Here is a 23,275-nt window from a genome sequence, read left to right as displayed (position 1 = left end):
CCGCATCCTCTCGAGGACACTATCTTGTGGTTGGACGCGCCTGGTTCCTGGACCTGAGAAATCCTGAGATGTCAGTCGGTGGCGCGGGCATTTGGGATCCACGGTCTCGGGAGCTCGAAAAGTCTCTCAAACTGCTTGAACGCCTTGGGGAGGGTGCTCGATTTTAAACAATCGTTTGTATGCCGTCTCAAAGCCTTATAGCTAGATCCAAGCAACGTACTTGAAAACAACGGCTTGATATTGCGTACGGCGTACTCCTTACGATATACTTCGTACTTTCGAGCGATGGCAAGGTGGGCATCAGGAGGGCGCGGCAGAATTCTGGTGGGGGCGCCCGAAGCTCGCCCTTCCGTATCCCGTTGGTGCTGGGTGATGGATGGCGTTCGCTGCAGGAACCAGGAACCATCGAGCCAAAATCTGCTTAGTGTCCCGATTTGGACGCGGGACTCCTCGAGGCAGCGCCGCAGCAGTCTGTCTTGCGTGAGACTCGGGCAACTGCTTGGACGCACGTGTTCGGTCAACCGCTCATCTCATTTCCAGCGTGCGCTGGCATGGTCTGTTTCGCAACCGCCGACCCGCTGTGTCCCGAGTTAGTCTGTGGAACCAAGGAGCATGGAGAGCAAAAGCGGCGCCGTTTCGTTGTAGTCCGCCGTTTCGAAACGACGGGCCTGTCCACGGGCTGGCTGCAAAAGCTTCCACCGTGGCCAGGTTGCCCCTCCGTCCCTTCACCCGAGTAGTACGAGCGGACAGCGGAAGACAGAATACTGTGCAACATCCAAAGCATTGAATGCAGTAAGGCCGACAACCCCCAGCTAACGTCATAACTTGGAAGAGATATAGGGCGAGCCATCTACCGCTTGATTAACTGACATTTCGGTTGATGATGGAACCATAAATCCAGGTGTTTGTCTTCCTCGTCCCCACGCATCCGCTCTTGCATCCGACGCAGCACACAGTTCAGCACAATTCAGCAGTGCCACGCGTTCAGCAGCTTTTGAAGTTCGTGACCAGTCCCAATCAAGCGATGGGGAAGCTGCTGTGTCTGCCGGACGAGCGGGCTGTGCTTGTCCATCTGCAACTGTGTCGATGCAAGGCGGGGCTACTTCCGTACAGTGTATAAAACAGTAGGGCCTTGCGGTGGACCAACACGGTTTCTTTCGCTCCACTATACAACACGCTGCGGAATTCGTCATTACCCTCCTTCACTGGTGTAGAGTTGTCCATGTTTGCCGATACCGCCAGAAGGGGGTTTCGCGGAAACAATCGAGCGAATGCAAGCTCCAAATTGCTCTCTGCCGTGATGCATGGAGCAGTGCAATTCCCAGCGCATTGCTGAACATAGCAATATTCCCAATGTGGGGACGCTATCTCGTGCTAGCCAACCAGGTCGAAGTGATCGCTCCTTTGTGCCATCCAAGCGGATCACTCCGCACTGTGGTAAGAATAGGAAGGAGAGTCTTCGGTATGGATACTTCGAGCCTCAGAGCTCAAAGCTGGGGGAGATCGCAGATGCATCATCTCTGAGTGGTACCTGGTACCTCCAAGTCCCACTTCTGGCCTCGGCCCCTGCCACACGCCATCATCCCATCCCTTCTCCCAAGTACTTTGCCCCTTTGGACGCGATGGTGCCTGGCTTGACGGAAGCCTTGGCTGCATTCCAGTTCGGTCGTCAGCAGCGGTCCGGCTCAAAATCTCTCGAGTTTCTGCCATCATAATTATTTAATCTGACTATCGCGAAGTAGGTAGATGGCCAAGACGACGCTTGAGCTTTTCTCCGTCTCTCGTATCCAGCTTTTCATGTTCAGGAGCTACACTAGCACGGTCGCCGGCGTTGCCTGGGCTCCCGGCCGTTTTCAGCCCGTTAGGCTAAAAGTACCCATCCACGCGATTTGACCAGCCGTGTACCTGACTGCCTAGCAGAGCCCGCCAAGGGACCGATCCAGACCCCTGACCCAACCAAGCGCCCAGCGCCGGGTGCCCTGGCTGGTGCAATCTTCCGTGGCCCCATTGCTACCCTCCATTGCTCACTTTGCATCGTACTGTGGTAGTCTCGCACCCTTGCAGCGCTCCGCCCCGAAGGTCCTTCCATCCTGTCCGTTCCCCCCCTTCTTCCAGCCCTTGCTCTTTCTTCCGCTTCGCTCTGGCGCGTGGTTTTCTGCGGCTTCGTTCGTTCCGTTCCGTTCCTTTCCCTTTCGCTTTACTCCGTTCACATCCCACGCCGGCGATCTTGCTTCCCCTCGACGACGACGACGTTGTCTCATTCTGGACCTCCTCGCGACTCGCCGAACGATCGCCCGTCCAGCACATTTCCCCGTCGTCGCCGTCATCGCCGTCGTCCCACCGCTGTTGCGACCCGGAAGAACAAGCCCTCCCGATGCCCGTCGCCCTGTCATGACCCGTTATCGCGAGCTCCCGACGCCACGAAGGTGAAGCATCGTTATTCCGGCACACCACCAGTTTGACGATTTTCGTCAATTCGCTCATTTTACACGCACTCTATCGCTCTTTGTTTGTTTTTGGGGGGACTCATCCTGAGTTCTCTTGAGTCAATTGTGAGTTCAATCGGGAGGAGAGCAGAGCAGAGGCGAAGGCGAGCCCCGAGCGGGATTGGGGACGCATCTCCTATCGAACGGCCAGGCAGGGAGAGGAGCCCGGTCAGCGGCCCCCATCGTCGCCCGGGGAGGCTTCTGCCGTGTTCAGGTCGATCGCGCGGATCATCAATGCGGCTGGGGCCCAGAATGGCAGCGCCGGAATGAGGCTTGCTGACTCGATCATCACGCCCAGAACAACACTCGTTGAACATCTTTGTCAAGTACGCTCATTACGATCTTCCTGACAAGTGAGTGCTTTCTCGCCGCCGCTGCTACCCTCCGGCGCGCTGACACGCGCGACGCTTGCGACGGCAGGGTTCAGCACTCGTTTTGGTGAGACGCCTCGGTGCGTGACGACTCAATCTACGTACGACTGCACGGAGCGCATGACCGAGACGACATAGCGGGTGAGAATGAGAACAACTTCGGTGTTGGCTGCCGCTCTGGTGGCTGTCTCCTCGGTGGTGGCTAGTCAGGGGCCGGCGAGACCAAAGTACTATTTCCCGCAGCATGTCAAGCGACAATTCACCAACGTGACAATAACGTCGCACGAGAGTCTGCCGCCGAGCTCGTCGTCAGAAACCACGAGGAGGCAGACGAGCTCAGACCAGGACCCCAAGTCGGACGAGTCGGGGGACTCGAAGGTCACAACCATCATTGTCTCGAGCCCAATTTTTGTGCCACCACCTCCACCGACGCCATCCCCGGCGACGAGCACCGGCTCCTCTAATTCGAGCGACGTGAAGGTAACGACCATCATCGTCACGAGCCCGATTATTGTACCACCACCTCCTCCAACCCAGGTCCCGGCGACTTCCTCGCCCAACGACAACCTTTCGGACACAACCTCCACCGTCAGCTCCACGAGTTCCGAAACATCCAGTAGCGGAACGCAGCCTGACAATGCTTCGACCGCCACGACCTCTGAGAGCAGCTCTGCGGGTGAAAGCTCGCCTGTCAGTGCTTCTCCGACCGAGACCGCTCCCGCATCTACCAGCCCCTCTGCCGATGGCTCGAGCACGACCTCCACTAGCGACTCCGGCCTGGCTTTGACCTTGCTGCCGCCCCCAGTCAGCAACAACACTGGCGCCAGCACTAGCAGCCCGGTTGACACTCCGACGACCACGCCCGAGGGCCCGGCCACGCAGGTTCCGTTGACCAGCTCGTCGACAGCTGACCAGAAGGCTCCGATCCCAACCACAAGCACCTCGCCGGCTCAGCAGCAGTCCCCCGCGCCGACCCCAAGCACGTCAACCTCGTCAGGAATCCTTCTTGCTCCCACGGGTATCGTCACTACCACTCCGTCGAGCACGCCCCAGCAGATCACGACCCAGCCGGGCGATCCGCTCAGCTCCGTCCTGAGCGGCATTGGCTCGGTCATCTCCAGCGTTCTCGATCCTACGCCGAATGTGACCACGGGTCTTCTCCCAACCTCGGGTGTGACTGGACCGGGAACGGGTGTGTTGACGACCGAGACGCCGACTGGGACTGGGTCGCCAACCACGCTACCGCCCGTTACCACTCTCCCGACGGAATCGCCGCCACCTGCGAACTCGACTGCTTCCCCTACTGGGCCCGACACGAGCCCCACCCTGCCACCCGTCACTACCCCAACGACTAGCCCGACGGTCGTTCCGCCCCCTGTCAACAATACGACGGCACCCACGTCCACGTCGCAGCCGCCGGTGACTTCTTCGACGCCTATTTCGTCCGGCAACTCCTCGCCAACGGGTCAGGGCAACAGCACTCTGCCGCCCGAGACGTCGCTGCCCCCGGTTACCCCTACTACCACCCCCACCCCCACCAGCAGTTCTCCCACCCAGCAGTCTTCCCAACCGGGAGTCACCAGTATCGCGCCTCTTAGCACGGTGTCCAACACGGAGCCATGGCTTCCGACGACAATCATTGTGGACCAGACAACGAGCACTCCGTCAGGCGTGGTGCCCACCACGGCGACGGGAATTCCGACGTCGTACCCGCAGGCAATTGCGCCCAACAATGGGCCGTCTACTCCGCCCGAGGATACCGTGCTGATCCAGATTGGGTTCCGTGAAGGCTACAACTATCCGTTCGTCGTGGCCAACGACCGGGCGGCTGCGCAGATCTTTTCACTTCTGCCTCAGGCTTTGAGCGACGCGGGGGGGTTCGATATCAGCAAGGCTCAAGTCAAGCGGCTGGTGCCCCTGGACACGCAGGCCTCGCTGGGCTACCTCACGACGTGCGCGCAGGTGACGTATCCGCAGAGCATGGTGAATGCGCTGGCGATCGACATCAAGCTGCCCAACTCTCCGCTGTACAACAACCCCAACCAGCTCATCTACAATCTGACGCAGCAGATCAACCCTGCGATCCCCATTACCTTGGGCGCGACGTTCGACGGGGCGGGGGGCAGCGGTGCCGGCGCTGGGGGCAGCGGCGCAGCGGGCAGCGGCAGCTCCAATTCGGACCCGTTCGGAGGCAGCGGCGGAGACAGCGGCGCCAACGGCCAGAGCGGCGCGCAGAAGGGGACGACCGCGGGTATTGTCAGCGGCGCGGTGGCGGTCGCGGCGGCGTACGGCGTGGTCATGTTTGTGGTGGCGCGTCGGTACAAGCGCAAGAGAATGGCGCACCGGCGGGCGAGCTCCATCAGCAACCCGTCCGAGATGAGCGAGGGCGGCCGCGGCAGCCCGGCGCTCATGGGCGGCGCCCTGCTGAGCCGCGACTTCACCAGCAGCTACGGGGCGACGCAGCCGGGTGGGCGCGACAGCCACGGCAGCGGCCGGAGCGGCATGGGCGGCTCGGGCCGGACGCAGTTCATCTCGGCGCCGGTCGCGGCCGAGAACTCGCTCGGCTGGAACTGAAGTTGTTTTCCGGCCTGCCCCTGACGACTTCACCTGACCTCGCCTGACCCGGTCCTACCACGGCCACCTTCTCCTGCCCCTTTCTGCGTCGTCTCCCGCGAGGCAACGCATCAACAATATCCTCACCGAACTATGTGGGAAGACGCGACTGTGCTTTTTTTTATGCTTCGATACCCCCTCTGGACGACGGCTGCGATGACGGCTTTCAGCGAGCGCGCATCGCATCCGCTCTCCGAGCGTTTTTGTTTATTTTTACCTTGCCACCATGCTCTAAAAAACTCAAAATCAAAAGCATCATCTATAGACGGGACCGGACAGACGAGACTACCGATGGACGTCAGGCCCAGAAGCCACGGGCGGAGACTCCTCTCGACCGCCACATCAGATCTTTCTTATCTATCTCTGTTTACTGGTCGTGTTCCAAAGTCTAACCTTCTTGGTGATGACGACCGGCCCTGTCTTACTCCTCCTTCTATCTCTTTCGCTCGGTCCCTGTCCGCTCGACACAACGCAAAGCCTTTGAAAGCGGTTTTTTTTTGTATACCAATCGCGACCCTCACCCACAGAGCGAGCCGAAAAAAGAAAGAGAGGAGCTCGAGAGAGAGACGGGCCGGTCGGAATTGCATACCTATTTTTTGTTCAATCTATCAACTTTTTTTTCCTTGTCGGCTCTATCCATACGCGACTACCTGCCCCCCTCCAACACCGTGTGTTCCGGGTATATATATTCATATACATATCACTCGGCTACGCAAGGATGGCAGACCGATCGACCCCATTCCCTTCTTGCTGGTCTGCTGTCTGGTGGCTTGGGGCAGGTTTTTGGTATTATTTAATTGATCGCACCCCGCCTTACCTTTTTTCCTTGTTGTCTTTCTGCTTTTGGTTATCTGCTGTGTGAGAGAGTTGGATGCGGGAGCTTGATGGGAGAGGGGGAGGAGGAAGCGTTGGATTTGGGCGCGTGGGGCGGGGTAAGGTTCGGTTGTTGTCTGTCTGACTGGAGAGGATGCATGGTTGTGTTGTTGATGTGATGTGGTGGATGGAGAGGGAGAGAGAGCTTCCAGAGGATCTGTCAGTCTGGCTGTTCTGTTGCTGAAGCCAAGCCAAGTCAAGTCAAGTCGAGCAAGGCGGAGAGACAGAGAGACAGAGGGGTGTGGTGGTTGGTGATCGAAGGCGAACGTGGATTCTGACCCTTTTAAGGCCGCGCCCCTGGAGACTACGGCTGCGTCTGTCTGTCTCTGGATTTGTGCATACATGCCTGCGTGGCTTAGGATGGCAGGTCCGGGCAAGATAGCTGAAGCTCCTGTTTGTTCGCTAAGATTGTTTCTGTCGTGGTGCCATCTGGTATGAGTGCGGATGTAATGTTTGGTGGTGCATTCCAAATGCTAACTATCTCGGTCAGCCAAAAAAAGAATTGGCTGAACCGGCGCATCGTCCGAACTCGCCCAATGGATGGCATAGCATGATGCAATTTACCTGTTTACTGCATCGGATGAACTGGCCGCTATGGGATGTCATGGCAGTGTGCATTGTCGTTGCGTTCCAGGTTGCAACCCATGTTCGGCTGGTTAGGGTAACACGCGAGCGACTCAGCGTTCCCCGCGGGCGACTCAGCGTTCCCCCACGTGCTGACCGAGATGGGCTGAGCGCCGTTCTTAGTGGCTGGCCGGCTGACTGGGCTACAAACTGGACCCTCTCTGATCGTCATTTCCAGGGTCCGGCTTGCAGACCGTCCCGTAGCGCCAATGGCCGATGGCCCGATGCCCGATGCCCGATGTCGCCGCTCGCAAGCCAGCAGGCTGTTGCTCGCATGACGGCGGCGGTCTACTGAGTCAAGAACTGTGTATCGTGATGGGGCTTTGACTTGATATAGTTATTGCTTGAGTCGCTACGGAGTGCGACTTCGATCCAGTCTACTTGGTCTCGGGGGCGACTTAACGTTATTCACAGTGCGACCCATCGGTCGGTCGCGGTGGGGCACAGCTGCTCGACACTCGAACTCACTCACACGGCGCTGGCGGCGGACTCCTCTCTCTCTTCTGCGGAAAATCTGTCTACTGTACCGTCTCCGCCAGGGCATCCGCTGCTGGCAATGGCTTCAGACCGAGCCGGGCTGGCGCCGGCGGCACCGGACGGAGGTGAATGGGCGGTGTCTGGGTCTTCGTCCGCGTCCTCATCCTCTTCATCGTCATCTGCTGTTGGCCGACCGACGGCCGGCCGGCGACTGACCCCCGAGACTGGGTCGGAGGACGAGGATGAGGATGAGGACGACAATGAGCACAATCACTACGATGACGGCGAGCTTGTGGGAGTCGAGAAAGGGGAGGGCGATGAAGAATGGGAGCTTCAAGGCGGCGCGGACGAGAAGCATGGCGAGGCCCGGAGGCAGTCGGATGAGCGGCAGCCACTACAACGACCACGGCGGCGGCGGCTGCAGTTGTATACTGCCGAGGAGGAGAAGGCTGTCGTTGCCAAGTTCGACCGCCGGCTGGTGGTGTTCATGGCCGTGCTGTATCTGCTGAGCTTCGTGGACCGGTCGAGTACGTCTCTCTGGTTGCAATCCTCCTGAGCCGGCAGCATGCCGATTGACCTGCGACAGACATTGGCAACGCCCGCGTGGCCGGCATGGACGACGACCTGCAGTCGGTCCCGCCGCGGGACGACTGGTACGAGTGGTCGCTGGGCGCCTTCTACCTCGCCTACATCGTCTTCGAGTGGATGTCGATGCTCTGGCGCCTCATCCCGGCGCACATATACGTCGCCGCCCTGGTGCTCTCCTGGGGCGTGACCGCCTCGCTGCAGGCCGTCGCCGTCAACTACCCCATGCTGATCGTGCTGCGGACCCTGTTGGGTGTGGGGGAGGCCGGCTTCACCGGCGTGCCCTTCTATCTCTCCTTCTTCTTCAAACGCGACGAGCTGGCCTTCAGGACGGCCATCTTTGTCTCGGGTATGTCTCCCCCTCGTCCTGCCGCTGTGCGTGTTTTCCTCGAGTAGCTGACTCATGACGACGCCCAGCCGCGCCCCTGGCAACAACCTTCGCCGCCTGGGTGGCCTGGCTAATCCTCAAGCTGGGCGAAGCCGGCCCCATCGCCCCCTGGCGCCTGCTCTTCCTCCTCGAGGGATTCCCCTCCGTCCTCGTCGCCGCCCTCGCATGGCGCATCATCCCCGACTCGCCGCAGACCGCCGCCTACCTCACCCCGCGCGAAAAGAAAGTCGCCCGCCTGCGTCTGCAGGCGGAGCAACCCCCCACCACGACGACCCTCCACCATCACCACCACCACCACCACCACCACCACCACAAAACCCCTTCCCCCTCCATGCTCAACACCCTCTCCGTGCTCACCGACCCCGCCGCCTGGTTCACGGCCGCCATCTTCTTCCTCGCCAACATGGCCTACTCCTCGCTGCCCGTCTTCCTCCCCACCATCCTGCGTGCGATGGGCCACAGCCGCGTCGCAGCACAAGCCCTCTCGGCACCGCCTTACCTCGTCGCCTTCGCGCTCGTGCTCGCGACGGCGCGCGCATCCGACGCCTCGCGCGCGCGCGCGCCCTGGCTGATCGGCCACGCGCTCGCCTCGGCCGCGGGCTACGCGGTGCTGGCGGCCGCCGACGCGCCCTGGCTGCGGCTCGCGCCGGGCAGCATGGTGCGCTACGCGGCCGTGTTCCCGGCCGCCGTCGGGTTCTTTAGCGTCGTCGTCCTGACCATCGCGTGGAACGTCAACAACGCCCGCCACCGCCACGGCGCCGCCGGCTTCGCGCTCATGCAGGCCGTCGGCCAGTGCGGGCCGCTCGTGGGCACGCGCTTGTACCCGGACGCGGACGCGCCGTATTACTCGCGCGGGATGGCGGTCTGTGCCGGGGCGATGGTGGGCGTGGCGGTCCTCGCGGCGGGGCTGAGGTGGTGGTTGGCGAGGGTGAATCGGAGGTGGGATAGGGAGGAGGAGGCGGAGGCGGAAGGGCGCGGCGAGGGCGCGGGCGAGGATGAGGCGCTTGTGGACGGCGGGGATGGGGGGAGGAGGAAGAGGGCGTTTCGGTATATGTTGTGATTCAAGAGGGATTTGTTTTAATGGGATCTTTCTTGGAGCTTGCTAGACGGTGGCATCAAATGGCTGGTTAATATTTGGACATAGAGGCAAACTTGCGATTTCCGCGTTCCCAGGGACTGGTTCTTTAATCACGTTCACGTAGCGTGGACCGGAGGATATATCAGCGGTGCTGTGACGCAAGCATCTCGTTGAATTGCGGCCTGTGTGGTCTGTGTGCATGCACACATAACCCGTTGAAACACTTATGCACAAGGCATAGATCCATCACAAGACCTAGGCCCTACCCGCTGATCCTGACCTTCCTGTCCATCTCCAAGCCAAACACTTCCATGGCCGGGGAGGTTTCGCATATGTATGATTGTCGTATGTTATATCTTCCCTCATGCGCTCTTGCGACTGCCCGAGCTTCCCCAGGCGTGCCTCTCCTGAGTGAGTGACCGTCTGCATGTCCGCAGAGGTCAGTTGTGCCCACCCGATCGGGCCCACTCAGCCCGTTCACAAAAGCGTGGATAAGTTGGGTTTCCTGACTCGCCGACACATTCGCGGGGTATACCCACCACGAACATACTGGACCTCAATCTCAGGGCACCGCCGCGCGGAGCCTAGGACCCCATCCCGGATCACAACCCTCTCTGTCTTGCGTCCAGTCCTCCGGCATTTTCAGGCCGGAAGCGGGCCCCGCGGGTTCTGTTCCCTCCGTCCCTGAATCGGTCGACGGGAGAACCCACCCGTTGCGACTGGAGCTCAGCTCACAACCTCCGCTCACTTCACAGGAGAGACGAGACGAGACCGCGGGAACATCGTATCAGCCCTCACGGCTGGAACGCCATCCATCCAAAGCCAGACAGACACTCGCCCCGCACCATCAGGGCGCCGCCATCTTCATCTTGACGATGGCCATCTCGGTGCTCTTGGCCCAGGACCCGTCGGGCTTCTGGCGGTAGCACACGAGCTTGCCCTCGTCGCCGACGCTGCCCAGGATCTGCCCGTCGTCGTCGAACGCGACGCGCCAGACGGGCGTGTGGTGGCTGTCCATGCGCGAGATCTCCGTCATGACATGCCGGATCTGGCCGGGCAGCGTTGCCGCCGCCGCCATGGCCGCCGCCGTGGCCGTGGTGCCGTCCTTCCTCTCCGGCCCCGCCCTGCCGCCGCCGCTGCTGCTCTGGTGATCCAGGCCCGCGCGAATCCCCGACGACGCCATCAGCGCGGCCCGCACCGCGCCGTCCTCCCCGTCCAGCCTGCGCCGCTCCGCATGCCGCTTCACCCTGCCCATCCCCCACGCCGGCCCCTCCTCCGCCTCCTCCCCTTCCCCATGCCCACCCGCATCTCCCCCACCCCCACCCCCACGAGCACCCGCAGCGGGAGCAGCAGCGCCGGCGCCAGCAGCCTGCGGAAGCAGGGCATCGAGCCGAAACACCCTGACCCAGCCGTCCTGGCAGGCGGTCGCCACGACGTCGTACCCGCGGATGTTCCCGGGGGCCCAGGCGACGTCGCGGACCAGGCCGCCGTGCACGCCGCGCGGCACCTCGGCGGCCAGGTAGAAGCCCTTCCCGGCGGCGGCCATGCCGAGGGTGGCGCGGATGGTGTCGCGCGTGCGGTACACGCGCACCACGTCCATGACCGCCACCACCAGGCCCAGCGCGTCGCTCGGCACGCCCGCGCGCAGCGCCGTGTAGCACACCTCCGGGTTCGGGTCGAAGCGCACCCGGAACGAGGTCTCCTCGCCCCGGGCGGCTGGTTTGGGGCCCGTGGGGGGCAGGGCGGTAGCAGCGGCGGCGGTGGAGGTGGTGGTGGGGGCGGCGGTGCTGGTGGTGGAGGAGGGGTCGGTGTCTTCTTCGGTTGTCCCGCCGGCTGCGCTCCCCGATGTAGCGGCGGTCGTGGTGCCGGGAGCGGCGGTGGTGAAGGAGGAGGTGGTGGATGGGGTGGTGGTGGAGAACTCGTCGAGCTGGGTGAAAGAGGCCAGGTTCTCGATGTGGTCGTTCTCGTAGACGGTCAGGGTGCCGTCGGCGGAAAGCAGGGCGAGGTAGGTGAGGCGGGAGTCGTCGAGGTGCTTGAGCGAGAAGGAGCGGTAGGGCGAGCGGGCGTTGCGGGTCTCGAAGGCCGGCTTGGCCATGGGCACGCCAGAGGAGGTGCTGGTTTCGGGCGCGGGCGGCGCGGCGGGCGCGACGCTGCCAAAGCCGGATGTGGGCGGCGGCGGGGGGTTGGGGGGGTAGACGGCGCCGTTGCTGCCGTAGAGTTGGAGCGAGCGGGCGGGAATGGTCAGCTGGGGCCCGTTACGGGTCGACTCGGAGAAGCGGCGGCCGGGCGGCGCGGCGGGGTCCTCGGCCCAGAGCTTGAAGCGGCCCTCGATGCCGAGCGAGGCGAGCAGGTTCGGGTAGACGGTGGTCGGCAGCCATTGGATCTGGGGGGGCATCGACGTTAGGGTTACTCGGTTCAAAAAGAGAGAGAAGAAAAGGAGAAAACAAATACCTCGAGTATTTCGCTGGCGTGGGCGCCCCAGGTGTCGCATAAGCGCCATGCGCCGTCCTTGTGGCGGTTGAAGACGCGGATCTTGCCGTCGACGGAGCCGGTGGCGCAGCGGTCGCCATGGTTGTTGAAGGCGACGGCCTGCACGAGATCCTGGTGGCCGTGCTTGATGATGGTCTCGAAGCTGGGGCGGTCGTCGGCCGCCGGTGGGTCGTTCAGGAAAGCGGCCGCCTTGGACATGTTCGAGGCGGCGTCGATGCAATTGCAATTCCAATTGCGGCGCCGAGTCGCCCGGGCGATCTGGGGGTTGGAGGGGTCAGGTTGTTTTTTGCGGGGGAGCAACTGCTGACGTCGGAACCTATTGCTGTGAATTCCATTGGCTACAGGGGGATTGCGGCGGGGGCAGCGATCCCGGGCCCAAGCTCCCCCAAGCTTCTGAAGCTCGGGGGTTCGCAGACGCTAACCTGCCTGAACTTCTGCTTGCTGGAGGTGAGCCAATGTGCGACCGGGAGCCTGCGGTGCGGATTGGCTGTCCTCGGCCATCTTCAAACACTGCCAAAAAGAATCACGATGCTATAACTCGTGTATCTTAGCAAGTCTAACAAGGAAAAAAATGTCAAAATGCTTTGGTCCAAAATCCGCCGCCGCCGCCGTCTAGCTCGGCACGCTCCAATTGTCCTCCTTGAACACCAGCAACGCCAGTCGATGCCGCACAAACAGCCCAAACAGGCCGACCACCGTCTGCATCGCCGTGATCTCCAGCGCCAGCCGGTCTTCGCGCAGCGGGCCCCTCCAGACCAGCCAGAGGTTCAGGATGGTGAAGTTGCTCGTCTCGACGAACCGGCCCTCGCCGTCCAGCGTGACGCGCAGCAGCCGCAGCCGCCCCAGCAGCTTCAGCGCCCACGCGATCGGCGGCCGCGGCTGCCGGTCGGGGGTCCACGGCGTGACGCTCGGCTCCAGCAGGCCCGTCCGGGCGTTGAAGCGCGGCAGGCGGTGGCGCGGGCAGGGGACGAGCCCGAAGAGCTGCGGCGTCGAGTAGACAAAGTTGAAGATCTGCGGCACGAGCAGCAGCACGAGCGTCTTGCTGAAGTGGCCGAGGATGCTGACGACGACGAAGACCATGCCGGCGAAGTAGCAGTACGTGTCGCCGACGAAGACGCGCGCCGGGTACCAGTTGTGCCACAGCAGCGCCAGCGACACGCCCAGGAACGGCAGCAGGAACGAGAGCGAGAACAGGTGCGAGTCGGTCGCCGGGTGCGGGTACGGCGTCAGCAGGTACAGGCCGTCGTTGAGGGCCAGCAGCAGCGCGATGACGACCGACTGCGCCACCTCGATGCCGTTGATGCCCGCCAGGATGTTGATGCTGTTGGGGCTGAAGATGGCCACGCCGGCCATGTAGACGTAGTAGAGCGCGCCGAGGTCGACGAGCTGGCCGAGGTACGGCTGCAGCTGCAGTGGCACCACGATCGACGTGACGCCGAAGTCGACGCGGTACACGACAAGGAGCGGGATCGCGGCGAACGCCGGGATGAAGAACTTGTGCCGCCAGCGGATGTCGAAGAGGTCGTCGGCCAGCCCGAGGGACGCGATCGTTTGCAGCGAGACGATGGCCGAGAGGTACGACGAGAGCTACATCCGCCAGTACCAATCAGTAAAACATTTCTCCCTACCGAATTCCTTCTTTCCGTCTCAGTCAAGACACGACTCGCAACCCACCTTGCTGTGCGGAAACCGGTGCAGGAACCGGCCCTGCTGCACATGCTCGACCTGCAGCACCACGTCGCGGTTCCCGCCGCCGCTAGTCGCCGCGACAACATCTTTGTAGAAGACGAAGGGGATGAACACAATGATGGCGAACAGGTAGACGGCGGCGCAGACGGCGCCCATGCATTCGGGGATCTCCCTGCGGTGGTGCTTGCTCAGGTCGACGCCCTTGAAGCCGGCCTTGATGAAGGTCGGGCCGAGCCAGCGGATCAGCGCAAACGAAGCGCAGAAGGCCAGGCCGCTCAGGGCGAGCGACACGATGAGCGGCTTGTCATCGCCCTGGAAGGCGTTGGCGAGGATGGCGACGCAGGCGGCGGCGAGCGCAAGGAGGCTCAGGGTCTCGGAGCGAGACAGCGACGGCGAGGACGAGGACGACGAGGTCATGGCTGGCTGCTGCTGTCGCCAATCATCGCCGGCGCGCCGTGTGGGTTATCGGGCTGGTAGGGGCTTTCTGGGCATCTGACCCGCGGCCTGCCGTTGCCCCCGAGGCTGCGTCGGGGATGCGCGTTCGTGACAGCGATCTTGAGGAGGACAGATTTCCAGTGACGAAATGCGGGCCTACAGGACATACACAGTACGTGCATACTGTGTGGCTGCAGTATACTAGGTGCCAGCAGGGGTCCCTGATGCCACGCCGCAGTGTTTCATGGCGCGAGGAAACAGCCGATTGGGCGGCATCTTCAAGGGGAGCGCCCAAAATGGAAAGCCCTGTCTTTGAAAGCGAAGACCAGCATACTCTTCTTTTCGCTTTGGAAGATAAGCAAGGAAAGAAAAGAAAAAAAATCTTCATAGCCATAAACGACGCACGAGGGCATGTATGGCAGGTTAGTCAGCAAAATGAAACCGTCAAAAAGTGACTTGGATACCGGGGGTATAACCCGGGGCTGTTGAGAGAGCAGTCACTCCTAAGGAGAGAGAGTCAACGATGTTACCGCTACAACCAACGGCAACAGCTCTGACTGGGATACATAGGAGGGGATGCAGAGCACGCGATGCCGATTCTCGTATCCAAGCCACATGGCAGCATGGAAGGATTCAGCCATCTCACTGTTTGCCTCTTTTGATGGCATAGCAGAAGAGATCGGAGCTGACCGGCCATCTGCGAGAAGTTATTGTGCTGCCTGATCTGACTTTAACTACCTGATCTGGCCCACATCTGAGATGATCCGGGGCGGCCAACGTCCAAAATTCCATGTAAGCTGGTGTTGTAAACTGGTGTTGTCTGTTCCTGTGACCGGAGCCCAAAGAAATTCCATGCTATGTGCATGTTACCTCGGGTAGTAAACCGAGGCTAAATTAGCTGCTGATTGGCTGGCCTGCGTGTAAGTCGACCTGGAATCACTTGGGCAGCTCGTTCGCCTGCGCCGCCTCGACCAGAGGCATGGAAACAAACACCTCGGGATGGGTCGAACCTTTTTCAGCTCCCCGAGCATGCTCACTCTCCCCCTCAGACCTGCAGTGCAGTTGCCTCCAGGCAGCGACATTTCGAACGCGCTAAGGGTCCTAGCGGGGCTCGCCTTCTCCTTCTAAGCCGGGCTCGCTTAGTCAGTACACAGGGCAGGCAACACCTTGAGTGACCCCCTTCTCAGGTACACGGGCAGTAAGCTGGGACTCTCACGCTGATTTGCCCAGGCCGCCCGAGTGCCTGGCAGTCGAGTGCCCGAAGCACGCGGCATGCGCCATGCAGGGGCGGACCTTCCCTCTCCAGTACTACCTTATTCTTCGGCTTTCTTAGGTTGTCCAAAACGAGACCGCCGTGAAGTGGCGTGCCCGCATGTCTGACTCGCCGACGCCGTGGGCTTGCCTCCCTCCGGCCGGCCGCTCACTCGAGCTTGCCGCGCCTTCCCCGAGACCCACCTTGCCGAGGAGCAGCGCCGCAAAATTTAAGGTGATGAGAAAATACTAAAATCGATTCAGGTTGGAGGGGGGGATGAGATGGAGCCCGGAGCGGCCCAGGGAGGGGGCGCACATGCTGCTGCTGTTGAGAAGCCCCAGGGTGATCTTGAAAAAAAGGTGGTTGAGACTGCCCGAATGGCCAACAAGGCCGACGACTGGTTACCTCCCGTGATGGCGGAGACCGGGTTGCCGATGCCCACACCTGCAGCGTGGGAGATGTCGAGAGAATAAAATCAGGGCGTGCTTCCAGATCCAATCCCACGCCAACCAGACCACCAGTTATACGAGCCGTCTCCGCTGGTCTCAGTCTCAGTCTCAGTCTCAGTCTCAGTTGTGGCTGCCCCTGAGCGCCGTCCGAATCACGCCATGGCTGAGCCATCTTTCTCTTCTCGGTCCAGTGTTGAACCAAGCAGCAGCCCGAGCAGCCCGTCGCCATCACCCGCCCCCACGCCGCCAGACCGGCCCAAGAAGCGGACGAGAGCGAGCAAACCCAAGGTGCGGACGGGCTGCATCACATGGTTAGAAGCCCTCCATCCCCCCTTCCCCTTCCCCCCCCCCCCCCCCCCACCCTTCCTTCCCCTTCGAATCGACGTGACGATGGGTGCTGACACACCGTTTCGCTCTAGCAAGTGAGTGGCAGCACGCTAACGTGGCCTTGATGATCATCGCTCGACTCGACTGACTGGGACCTAGAATTCGCCGGTTGAAATGTGACGAGGGGAAGCCGGCCTGTTTCCGATGCACCTCAACAGGCCGGACCTGCGACGGGTACGACCAGGCGGTCCTCGCCCGGACCCGCCCCGTCGATTCGGGCCAGCACGCCGAGCGGGCAAGGGCCGAGTTCGTCCGGACGTGCGAGTGGAACGAAACTCTCCGGTCCATGCGGCGCATCGAGGACAGCATCGACGGCACCGACACCGAGAAGAGACTGTTCGCCCGCTTCCGAGCCGCCACCGCCGACGGCGTCGCTGCCCACTTGTGTCCCTTCTCAGCCTTCTGGCGGAGACTGATGCCGGCAACATGCTGCCAGGACGAGGCCATCAAGCACGCAGTGGTGGCTTTGGCCGCCGCCTACCAGCTGTTCCAGTATCCGAACGAGCCCGTCATCGACGGCTTTACCCGGGGAGACCTCAAGGTCTTCACAATCCAGCAGTACAACCGGTCGATCGAGCTGCTACAAAACCACGCTGCCATCTCCGCCTCGGAAAGCATCCGCGTGACGCTCGTGTGCTGCCTCGCCTTCATCTCCCTCGAGACCCTGCGCGGGAACCACGGCGTGGCCGTCAGCCATCTCATCAACGGCCTCCGCATCCTGCAGACCCTCCCCGACTCCGCCCTTGTCGGTCCCGTCGATGGCTCCCTCTTCGCCAGCCGACCAGAAGCAGACTCCCTCCACATGCCCGACATCATCCAGCTCTTCGCCCAGCTCGAGCTGGCCGCCTGCTTCTTCGCCCGCGGCATCCAGCCGGTGATCTCATTCCGCGGGTACTGCACCCGCCGCTTCGACGACGGCGCCAGCAGCGGCGGCCCCTTCACTGACGCAGCCCAAGCACGCAACGCAATATCCTGCTTTCTGCACGACGCCGTGGCCCGCCTGTACGAGATCGCGGTGTTCTCCCCCGCGTCTGGCAACGAGCCGGCCAGCATCTTCTGGTCGGATCCGGCCCAGCAGCGCCAACAAGACTGCCTGCTCGCGCGCAGCGCCCGTCTGGACGGGCTCATCGCCCAATTCCTTTCCTCTCCCTCCCTCGGCGACCCGGGCTCGTCCATGCCAGCGCTCTCCGACCTATCCCTCGACCTCCTCTACTTCCGCTGCGCCGAGCTCCTCCTCCGCAAGAGCAGCCCACCCGCCAGCGCCGCCACCAACACCAACTTTGACACCACGACCCTCCGTCTCCCCGCCTCCATCCTACACCTCGCCTCCCTTCTTCTGTCCGCCTCCTCCCCCACCACCACCACGCCGCCCGCCCCGCCCCGCCCCCTCACACACCCCCACAGCCGCCTGCTCGGGCCCCTCTGCCTGGCCGCAACCCACGCGCCTGACGGGCCCACGCGCGCCGCCGCCATCGCGCTGCTCACCCGCTTGCTTACCCTCGACCCCGCCACGTCCGGCGGTGCCGGTTTCGTTCTTTCTTCTGTTTCTGCGGGGCGAGCTGGAGGGCAGCAGCTGCAGCTCCAGCAGCAGCAACCACAACCACCATCACAACTGCAGGGGCAGGAGCAGGGACAGGGGCAGGGACAGGGCGGCGGCGATGGTGGTAGTGGAGAGTTGCCGTTGACGGAGAGGACGGTCGCTTCCCTGCTGCAGGAGATCGTGGACAGGGAGCAGCGGCGGGAGGCGGCGGCGGGAAGGAGGCGGCGGGATGGGACCGGCTGCTGCTGGTGGTCGTCGTCGTGGTGGTGGTGCAGTGCCGAGGTCCCGCGGGCGTTGGTCGGCGCCGGGTGTCTTCCCCTGCTTTGGGATGCGTTGCTGCTGTGAGGTGGAGATGGGGGCTGGGGGTGTTTGCAGGCTTGTTGGGGAAAGGGGGAGAATGGGAGGTTGAGGCTAATTTAAGGGGAGGGGAGGAGGGAGGAAGGTGCGGTGAGCATGATACAGTCAGTGACTTGGTAACATAGAAGTAGGGATAACCAGGTATGAAAGGAACGGGGACTCGGGTCAAGCCACCCGGTCGTTATGTAATGCATGTACATTACCAGGTAACCAGGAATCAAAGACGGGTCTTGCGAAGGAGGGTGAGCGGGGTGCCTACAGGGCCTTTTTGTGGGCTAACGTTCATAGGGCACCTTACCGTAGGCAACAAGCTCATGTTTTAAGAGGGGAAATATGGCAATACAACTACAGATTTTGCCACTGGCTCCCGCGACTGACGTGATCTCACTTACTGCTGGCAGTTGAGAAAGCAATCAGACTACCTAAGTAGGCAGAGAGGCAGTCAACCAGCCAGCAAACATCTAAGCCTTCGCTCGCCTGTCTCCTGGCGATTCATCCCAGGGGGAGGAGGCCGCGGCTCAGCCGTATCCTCTTCACGCTCGGCATGCTCCAGTATCATCTGACCTCGCCATCGAGGACAACGCCAGGGAACCTTACGTTTGCCGGAGGTATACAGGGAGATAGGCAGCAACTGTCACCCAGAGCACTTGGTTAGCACGCAATCCTCCCCTTCACATTTCCTCCCTGTCCCCACGGCCTAAGTTGCTTGCAATCGACATTCATCACCTCATTTTCCTCGAAGCCAACCCGGCAACATCACACTGACTCGAAAACGGCACTGACCAAGGCAATGCAAGCTGCCTGTACTCGTGAATCAACCAAGCAAGTCACTAGATGGGTATTCCGTGCTATCTCTCGCAGTCACAGCGTACAAACCAGCAGCAAAAAAATCGCCAACAACATCGCGAACAACAGCAACCAACAGTTCAGCATGCAAAAAAAGGCAGAGGAAACGCAGCGTAAACCCAACATCAAGCCCAGACATGAAGCCAAACAAGCCAAAAGAAAATCACAGAACAAGAGACTCAGCGGTGGGAAAAAGCCTCCCCGCTGGCACATGTAACCCGCACCCTGTCACCCATGACCATCTCCAAGGCAGTAATAGTAGTAGTATCCACAGTGTATCCCCATATCCACACACACGCCTGGCTCAAATCGTGATCGCTCGTCGCTCATCATCATCATCATAGCTATCCGGCCCCCGTCGCACCGCCATCGCCATCGCCATCGTTTGGGCCTTCAACCCAGCTTTACCCTTTGATACATGCTCCGTTCATTCCGAGATTCCGCACCTTATCCCGACTCCCCCACGCAGGGCTCCATCCTCAGCAGTTTAGGTACTGTACCCAAAAGCAAGTAGCCAAGTACCTTTTCCTGAGAGAGACAGAGAGAAGAGGGGTTGGGGTGCGTCAACAACCCAGTCGGCTTCCTCGGAAGGTTATCAAGAAGGGCAGGAGAGCCGAAGAATCAGAGACGGCCGGCGACAATCTCCTTCTTGAAGATCCGGACATCCGGGACCTCGTAGAACGGGATAGCCTCGACCGTGTCGATCTTCTGTCCGAGCGACCCATCGGGCCCGTCGTCCTCGTTCTCCTCGTCGCTCTCGCTGCTCGCGCCTCCGCCCAGCGCCGCCCCGCCGTCCTCGCCGCCCGGCCCCAGCCAGGCGGCGGCGATCAGCGCGGACACGTCCACGTCCTCTGCCGACGTGGAGCCCAGGTTCAGGTTCAGCGAGCCCAGGTTCATTCCCCCCGCGGGAGACGAAGTAGAGGCAGAGGTGGTTGAGGAAGATGAGGACGACGAAAAAGAAGACGTGGCCTTCTGCTTGCCCTTGCCCTTCTTGCCGTCGCGGCCGGTCTTCTTCTTGCCCCTGCGCGGCCAGTCGGCGACGCGGACGAGCTCGTCGGCGCGGTCGTCCTCGTCGATGGCGATCCACCTGAGCTTCAGGTCCGGGTAGTGCGACACGTTGTCGATCAGGAAGCGCTTGGTCTCGCGCATGACCGAGAGGCACGTGTCGTCGTTGCGCAGGTGCACGACGTGCAGCGCGCGGAGCGAGGCGAGGCCCGCCACGTGCTGCATGAGGCAGTGCTTTGCGGGGAAACACAGGTTAGCCAAGCGGATCATGACGGGAAAAAAAGCGGAGGGAGAAGTGAATTGGAGGGAACATACCATGGCTCCGATGCTCATGTTGCAGGCCAGCTCTTCGAGCTTCCTGCCGAAGCGGCACAGCGCCAGGACGGCCTTCTTATCGACGTCCCAGGACGTGTCGGCGAGGTTCTTGATCATGAGGCGGCGTAGGGTGGGCAGATGCTTTTTGAGGGCCAGCTTGCGGATCTGGTCTATCGTGGTCTGGGTGCGGGGTGCAAAGCTCTCGGGCCGCGCCTTGGTTTCCCTCTCCAACATGAAGAGCTCGTGCACCTCCTGGAGCGAGGAAACAAAGTCGAGGAAAACTTTGGACACGTTGTCGGTGAAGATCTTGCGCAGCGGCAAGGGCGACTCCTTGTTCTCGCGGTGCAGCAGGGCCCAGATGGGCGCTTGTATGCCGACGTTGAGCAGGGTGAGGCGGCGGAGCACGCGGAGGTCCACCGCTCTGGACAAGACGGATGCCTTGACCGGGATGAGGTAGATGCTGAGAGATTCAAGAGCAATGCCCCTCGTATCCCGCAGGTAGTCCTGCATGTGGCGGGCGCGAGCCTGGTCCCGGGCCAGGTCTCTGCGGTCTGTCGGCACCGTCTCGGCGTACTCTATCGCCGCCTCGCAGGCGCCGATCTCCTTCTGCATGTCCCGGACGCTGCGCGTGAAGCTCGCCAGCCGGGACTCGGCTTCAGCAAGGCTCTGAGAGTCGACGGACGCATTCGCGGCCCGCCAGCGCCGGATATCCCTGGCCAGCGCGTGGGCTTGGGATTCGAACTCCTCCAACTCCCCGGCCAAGGCCTTGTACTTTGCCTTTTGCGCCTCCAAAGTGGCTAGGGCCTTACCATATTCCGCTTTGGCGTTGGCGAGAGGCGCTGTCGTGCACGCGGGGTCCTCCGGCGAAGGGCTTATGGGCTCGTTTATGGCGCCTTCGCTTGACGGCGGATCTTCGGGGTCGATGGCGAGCTGCTCCTCGGGCTCTTCAATGTTGATGTCGTCGGGGTTCGCGTCTCCTTGGTCCTCCTTTGCCTTGTTGGATGTCGAGGATTCCCTGAAAAGACTCACGGCAGAGTCGCTTAACTCGGCCAGTGTCTCATCGGTGCCCTCTTGCGAGCCCTTACTGCCAGGAGCAGCTGAAGATGAGGAGGCGCCCGATGATTCCGCTTTTTGGCCCTCCCTCTCTTTGCGCGACTTCGCCTCGTCCATGTACTTCTGGGCGGCGAGGCCAATCATGTCCAGAACTTCCTGCGGAGCGGCGAAATCGCGGGTGCCGTTAAGCTCCCCCATGAGCTTGGTGGCAACCGTCTTCATGAAGTCAACGACATCCTGTTCGGACTTGGCCTTACCCGTCTCCTTCTTCTTCTCGGTCGTGACTACGTGCGTCCTCTCGGCCTGGGTGGGCTCGACGTCGAATATCCTACCCAATACCGACTCCTGCGCTTTCCTCTCCTCTTGCGCTCGAAAAGCCCTGGCGGGCCCGCTCATCTCATCGTTTTGCGCGTGCGACTGGGAGGCCGCTGGGATGGGCAGAAGTTCGTCATCCTGATCCGAGTCCTCGAGATCAGGATCGACGGACGGCTTCCGGGCTGTCGAAGCAAGTTTCTCCGAGAGAGAGAGCTTGAGTTTCGAGAGAGTCCCGGCCGAGTTCCGTATGCACGATTGGAGCTCGGGCACAATGTCGAGACTCTCGATGTCGAGGACCGCAAGGCTTTTGAGCCGCTTGAAACCCGACAACGTCGGCGGCTCTTTAGTTACGGGGGTTCTCTTTGACGCTTTGAGACGGCCCGCCTTAGGGAGAGGCGGTAGGGAGACAGGCGGCAGAGAGACGGTCGAGGTGGGAAGGTAAAAGCCCTGGGTAGGGGGCGGTGGGATCAGGCCGAACGCGGTCGACGGGGGGATGGAGGCAACGGGCGCGGCGTGGGCGGGCACCGGCGGGGAGTGGGTGTGAGCGGGACTGTAGGGAAGCGGCGGGGGGATCTCATACTGCGAGGGGCCCGACTGCATCCGTATGTGGACGTGCGAGAGAGCCTCGATTTGGTGCAGCTGGTTGTAGACGGGGCGGCTCAGCTCGACCCGGATGTTCCACCTACGCGCGCGTCAGAAGTCACTCTCCTTCTGGAACAGGCAGCGCGTCTTCAGACGGTGGATGAGGTGTAACATGGTTTCCGATCCCGTGTAATCGCCTCGACGCGGCAAGCCGGCGACTGCCTTGGGGGCGGGAGCGAGGGAAACTCACTTGAAGGACTCGAGGGCTCTGGCCTTGCGCAAGGTCAGGAGGAGCAGCGTGTTCATAAACTTGCCGCAGCTCAGGTTGGCCAGGTAAGGGCAGTAGGCAACCTCGGCCTTATCGCCCATGTAGAGGGTGTCGAAACACAGGTTCCTGAGGTACTGGGCATAGTTGTAGTCGCTGGTGACGAAGGTGTCGAAGCCGCCGGCGAGAGCGTCGACGGGGGTGTTGAACTGCGGGTTGTCCTCGTCCGGGAAGACGATGACGAACTCGCGGTAGAGCTGGGCGGCAGCGAGGTCGCGGAAGTGCTTCGACACCAGGGCGACGCAGACCAGGTCGCGTGCCGAGCAATGCCTGACGATCTCCTCCTGCACCTCTCGCGGCAGGTCAACGAAGGACAGCGAGCGGTTTGTTGACGGACGTGCGATGGCCTCTTGCGCGGCCATGGAAGCCATGGCAGGGCGGGGCGCGGCGAGGGAGCGTAGTATCGTGAAGTGTGGCCAGGGAACGAGGGCCTGAGCCTGCCGGAAGACGAATGCACGAAACGGACGCCGGGGAAGTTGATGCTAAAAGTATCAGAGCTGGGAGGTTACAAAACAAGATAGAAGTGCCGAAAAGCGCAGGTGCGATACCTATCAGTTCGGAAGCGCGCCTTGGACGGGCGGGGACTAGGGAGCCGCGGAACCGGGGAACTGGATCGCCAGCCTGGTTCCGGAAGCCGTCTCTAATGAAGGAATGGAATGGAGAACAGGAGGCCGAGCTGCTCAGATCGGCTGCTTGCGTGCGTTTTCTGCCCTCTCCAAGAGCATGGGAACAACAAAATG

At 61.6% G+C, this 23,275-nt stretch overlaps 8 protein-coding genes across 8 annotated transcripts; 4 read left to right on the top strand and 4 right to left on the bottom strand.

Moving 5' to 3' along the window:
* Nucleotides 1-2,003: 2,003 nt before the first annotated feature.
* On the bottom strand, nt 2,004-2,707 carry THITE_2115858 (uncharacterized protein). Its single transcript, XM_003653368.1, has one exon. The coding sequence runs from the start codon at nt 2,482-2,484 to the stop codon at nt 2,011-2,013; it is 474 nt and encodes a 157-aa protein (XP_003653416.1). The 5' UTR covers nt 2,485-2,707; the 3' UTR covers nt 2,004-2,010.
* THITE_2115856 (uncharacterized protein) lies at nt 2,708-5,458 on the top strand. The gene is made up of 2 exons (XM_003653367.1): nt 2,708-2,839; nt 2,914-5,458. Exon 2 carries the CDS (start codon nt 3,005-3,007, stop codon nt 5,429-5,431), a length of 2,427 nt encoding a protein of 808 aa, XP_003653415.1. The 5' UTR covers nt 2,708-2,839; nt 2,914-3,004; the 3' UTR covers nt 5,432-5,458.
* A 1,926-nt stretch (nt 5,459-7,384) lies between these two features.
* THITE_2115853 (uncharacterized protein) lies at nt 7,385-8,440 on the top strand. Its single transcript, XM_003653366.1, has 2 exons — nt 7,385-7,971; nt 8,031-8,440. Exons 1-2 carry the CDS (start codon nt 7,524-7,526, stop codon nt 8,423-8,425), a joined length of 843 nt encoding a protein of 280 aa, XP_003653414.1. The 5' UTR covers nt 7,385-7,523; the 3' UTR covers nt 8,426-8,440.
* A 602-nt stretch (nt 8,441-9,042) lies between these two features.
* On the top strand, nt 9,043-9,613 carry THITE_2115852 (uncharacterized protein). The gene has a single exon (XM_003653365.1). It carries the CDS (start codon nt 9,073-9,075, stop codon nt 9,475-9,477), a length of 405 nt encoding a protein of 134 aa, XP_003653413.1. The 5' UTR covers nt 9,043-9,072; the 3' UTR covers nt 9,478-9,613.
* A 520-nt stretch (nt 9,614-10,133) lies between these two features.
* THITE_2115850 (uncharacterized protein) lies at nt 10,134-12,388 on the bottom strand. Its single transcript, XM_003653364.1, has 2 exons — nt 11,947-12,388; nt 10,134-11,878 (listed from the first exon to the last, which is right to left on the bottom strand). The coding sequence occupies exons 1-2, from the start codon at nt 12,181-12,183 to the stop codon at nt 10,343-10,345; spliced, it is 1,773 nt and encodes a 590-aa protein (XP_003653412.1). The 5' UTR covers nt 12,184-12,388; the 3' UTR covers nt 10,134-10,342.
* A 209-nt stretch (nt 12,389-12,597) lies between these two features.
* On the bottom strand, nt 12,598-14,091 carry THITE_2075857 (uncharacterized protein; the record flags this gene model as incomplete). Its single annotated transcript, XM_003653363.1, has 2 exons — nt 12,598-13,572; nt 13,660-14,091. 2 exons carry the CDS (start codon nt 14,089-14,091, stop codon nt 12,598-12,600), a joined length of 1,407 nt encoding a protein of 468 aa, XP_003653411.1.
* A 1,878-nt stretch (nt 14,092-15,969) lies between these two features.
* Nucleotides 15,970-17,206, top strand: THITE_2021086 (uncharacterized protein; the record flags this gene model as incomplete). Its single annotated transcript, XM_003653362.1, has 2 exons — nt 15,970-16,098; nt 16,322-17,206. Coding segments are annotated over 2 exons (1,014 nt in total), but the record flags the coding sequence as incomplete, so codon positions are not given.
* Nucleotides 17,207-19,359: 2,153 nt separating this feature from the next.
* On the bottom strand, nt 19,360-23,013 carry THITE_2115847 (uncharacterized protein). Its single transcript, XM_003653361.1, has 3 exons — nt 22,461-23,013; nt 20,261-22,310; nt 19,360-20,179 (listed from the first exon to the last, which is right to left on the bottom strand). The coding sequence occupies exons 1-3, from the start codon at nt 22,904-22,906 to the stop codon at nt 19,562-19,564; spliced, it is 3,114 nt and encodes a 1,037-aa protein (XP_003653409.1). The 5' UTR covers nt 22,907-23,013; the 3' UTR covers nt 19,360-19,561.
* Nucleotides 23,014-23,275: the final 262 nt, after the last annotated feature.

The sequence above is a fragment of the Thermothielavioides terrestris genome, chromosome 2 (assembly GCF_000226115.1).
Source record: "Thermothielavioides terrestris NRRL 8126 chromosome 2, complete sequence".
Classification (NCBI taxonomy): domain Eukaryota; kingdom Fungi; phylum Ascomycota; class Sordariomycetes; order Sordariales; family Chaetomiaceae; genus Thermothielavioides; species Thermothielavioides terrestris.
This window is presented reverse-complemented; position numbering and strand designations above follow the sequence as displayed.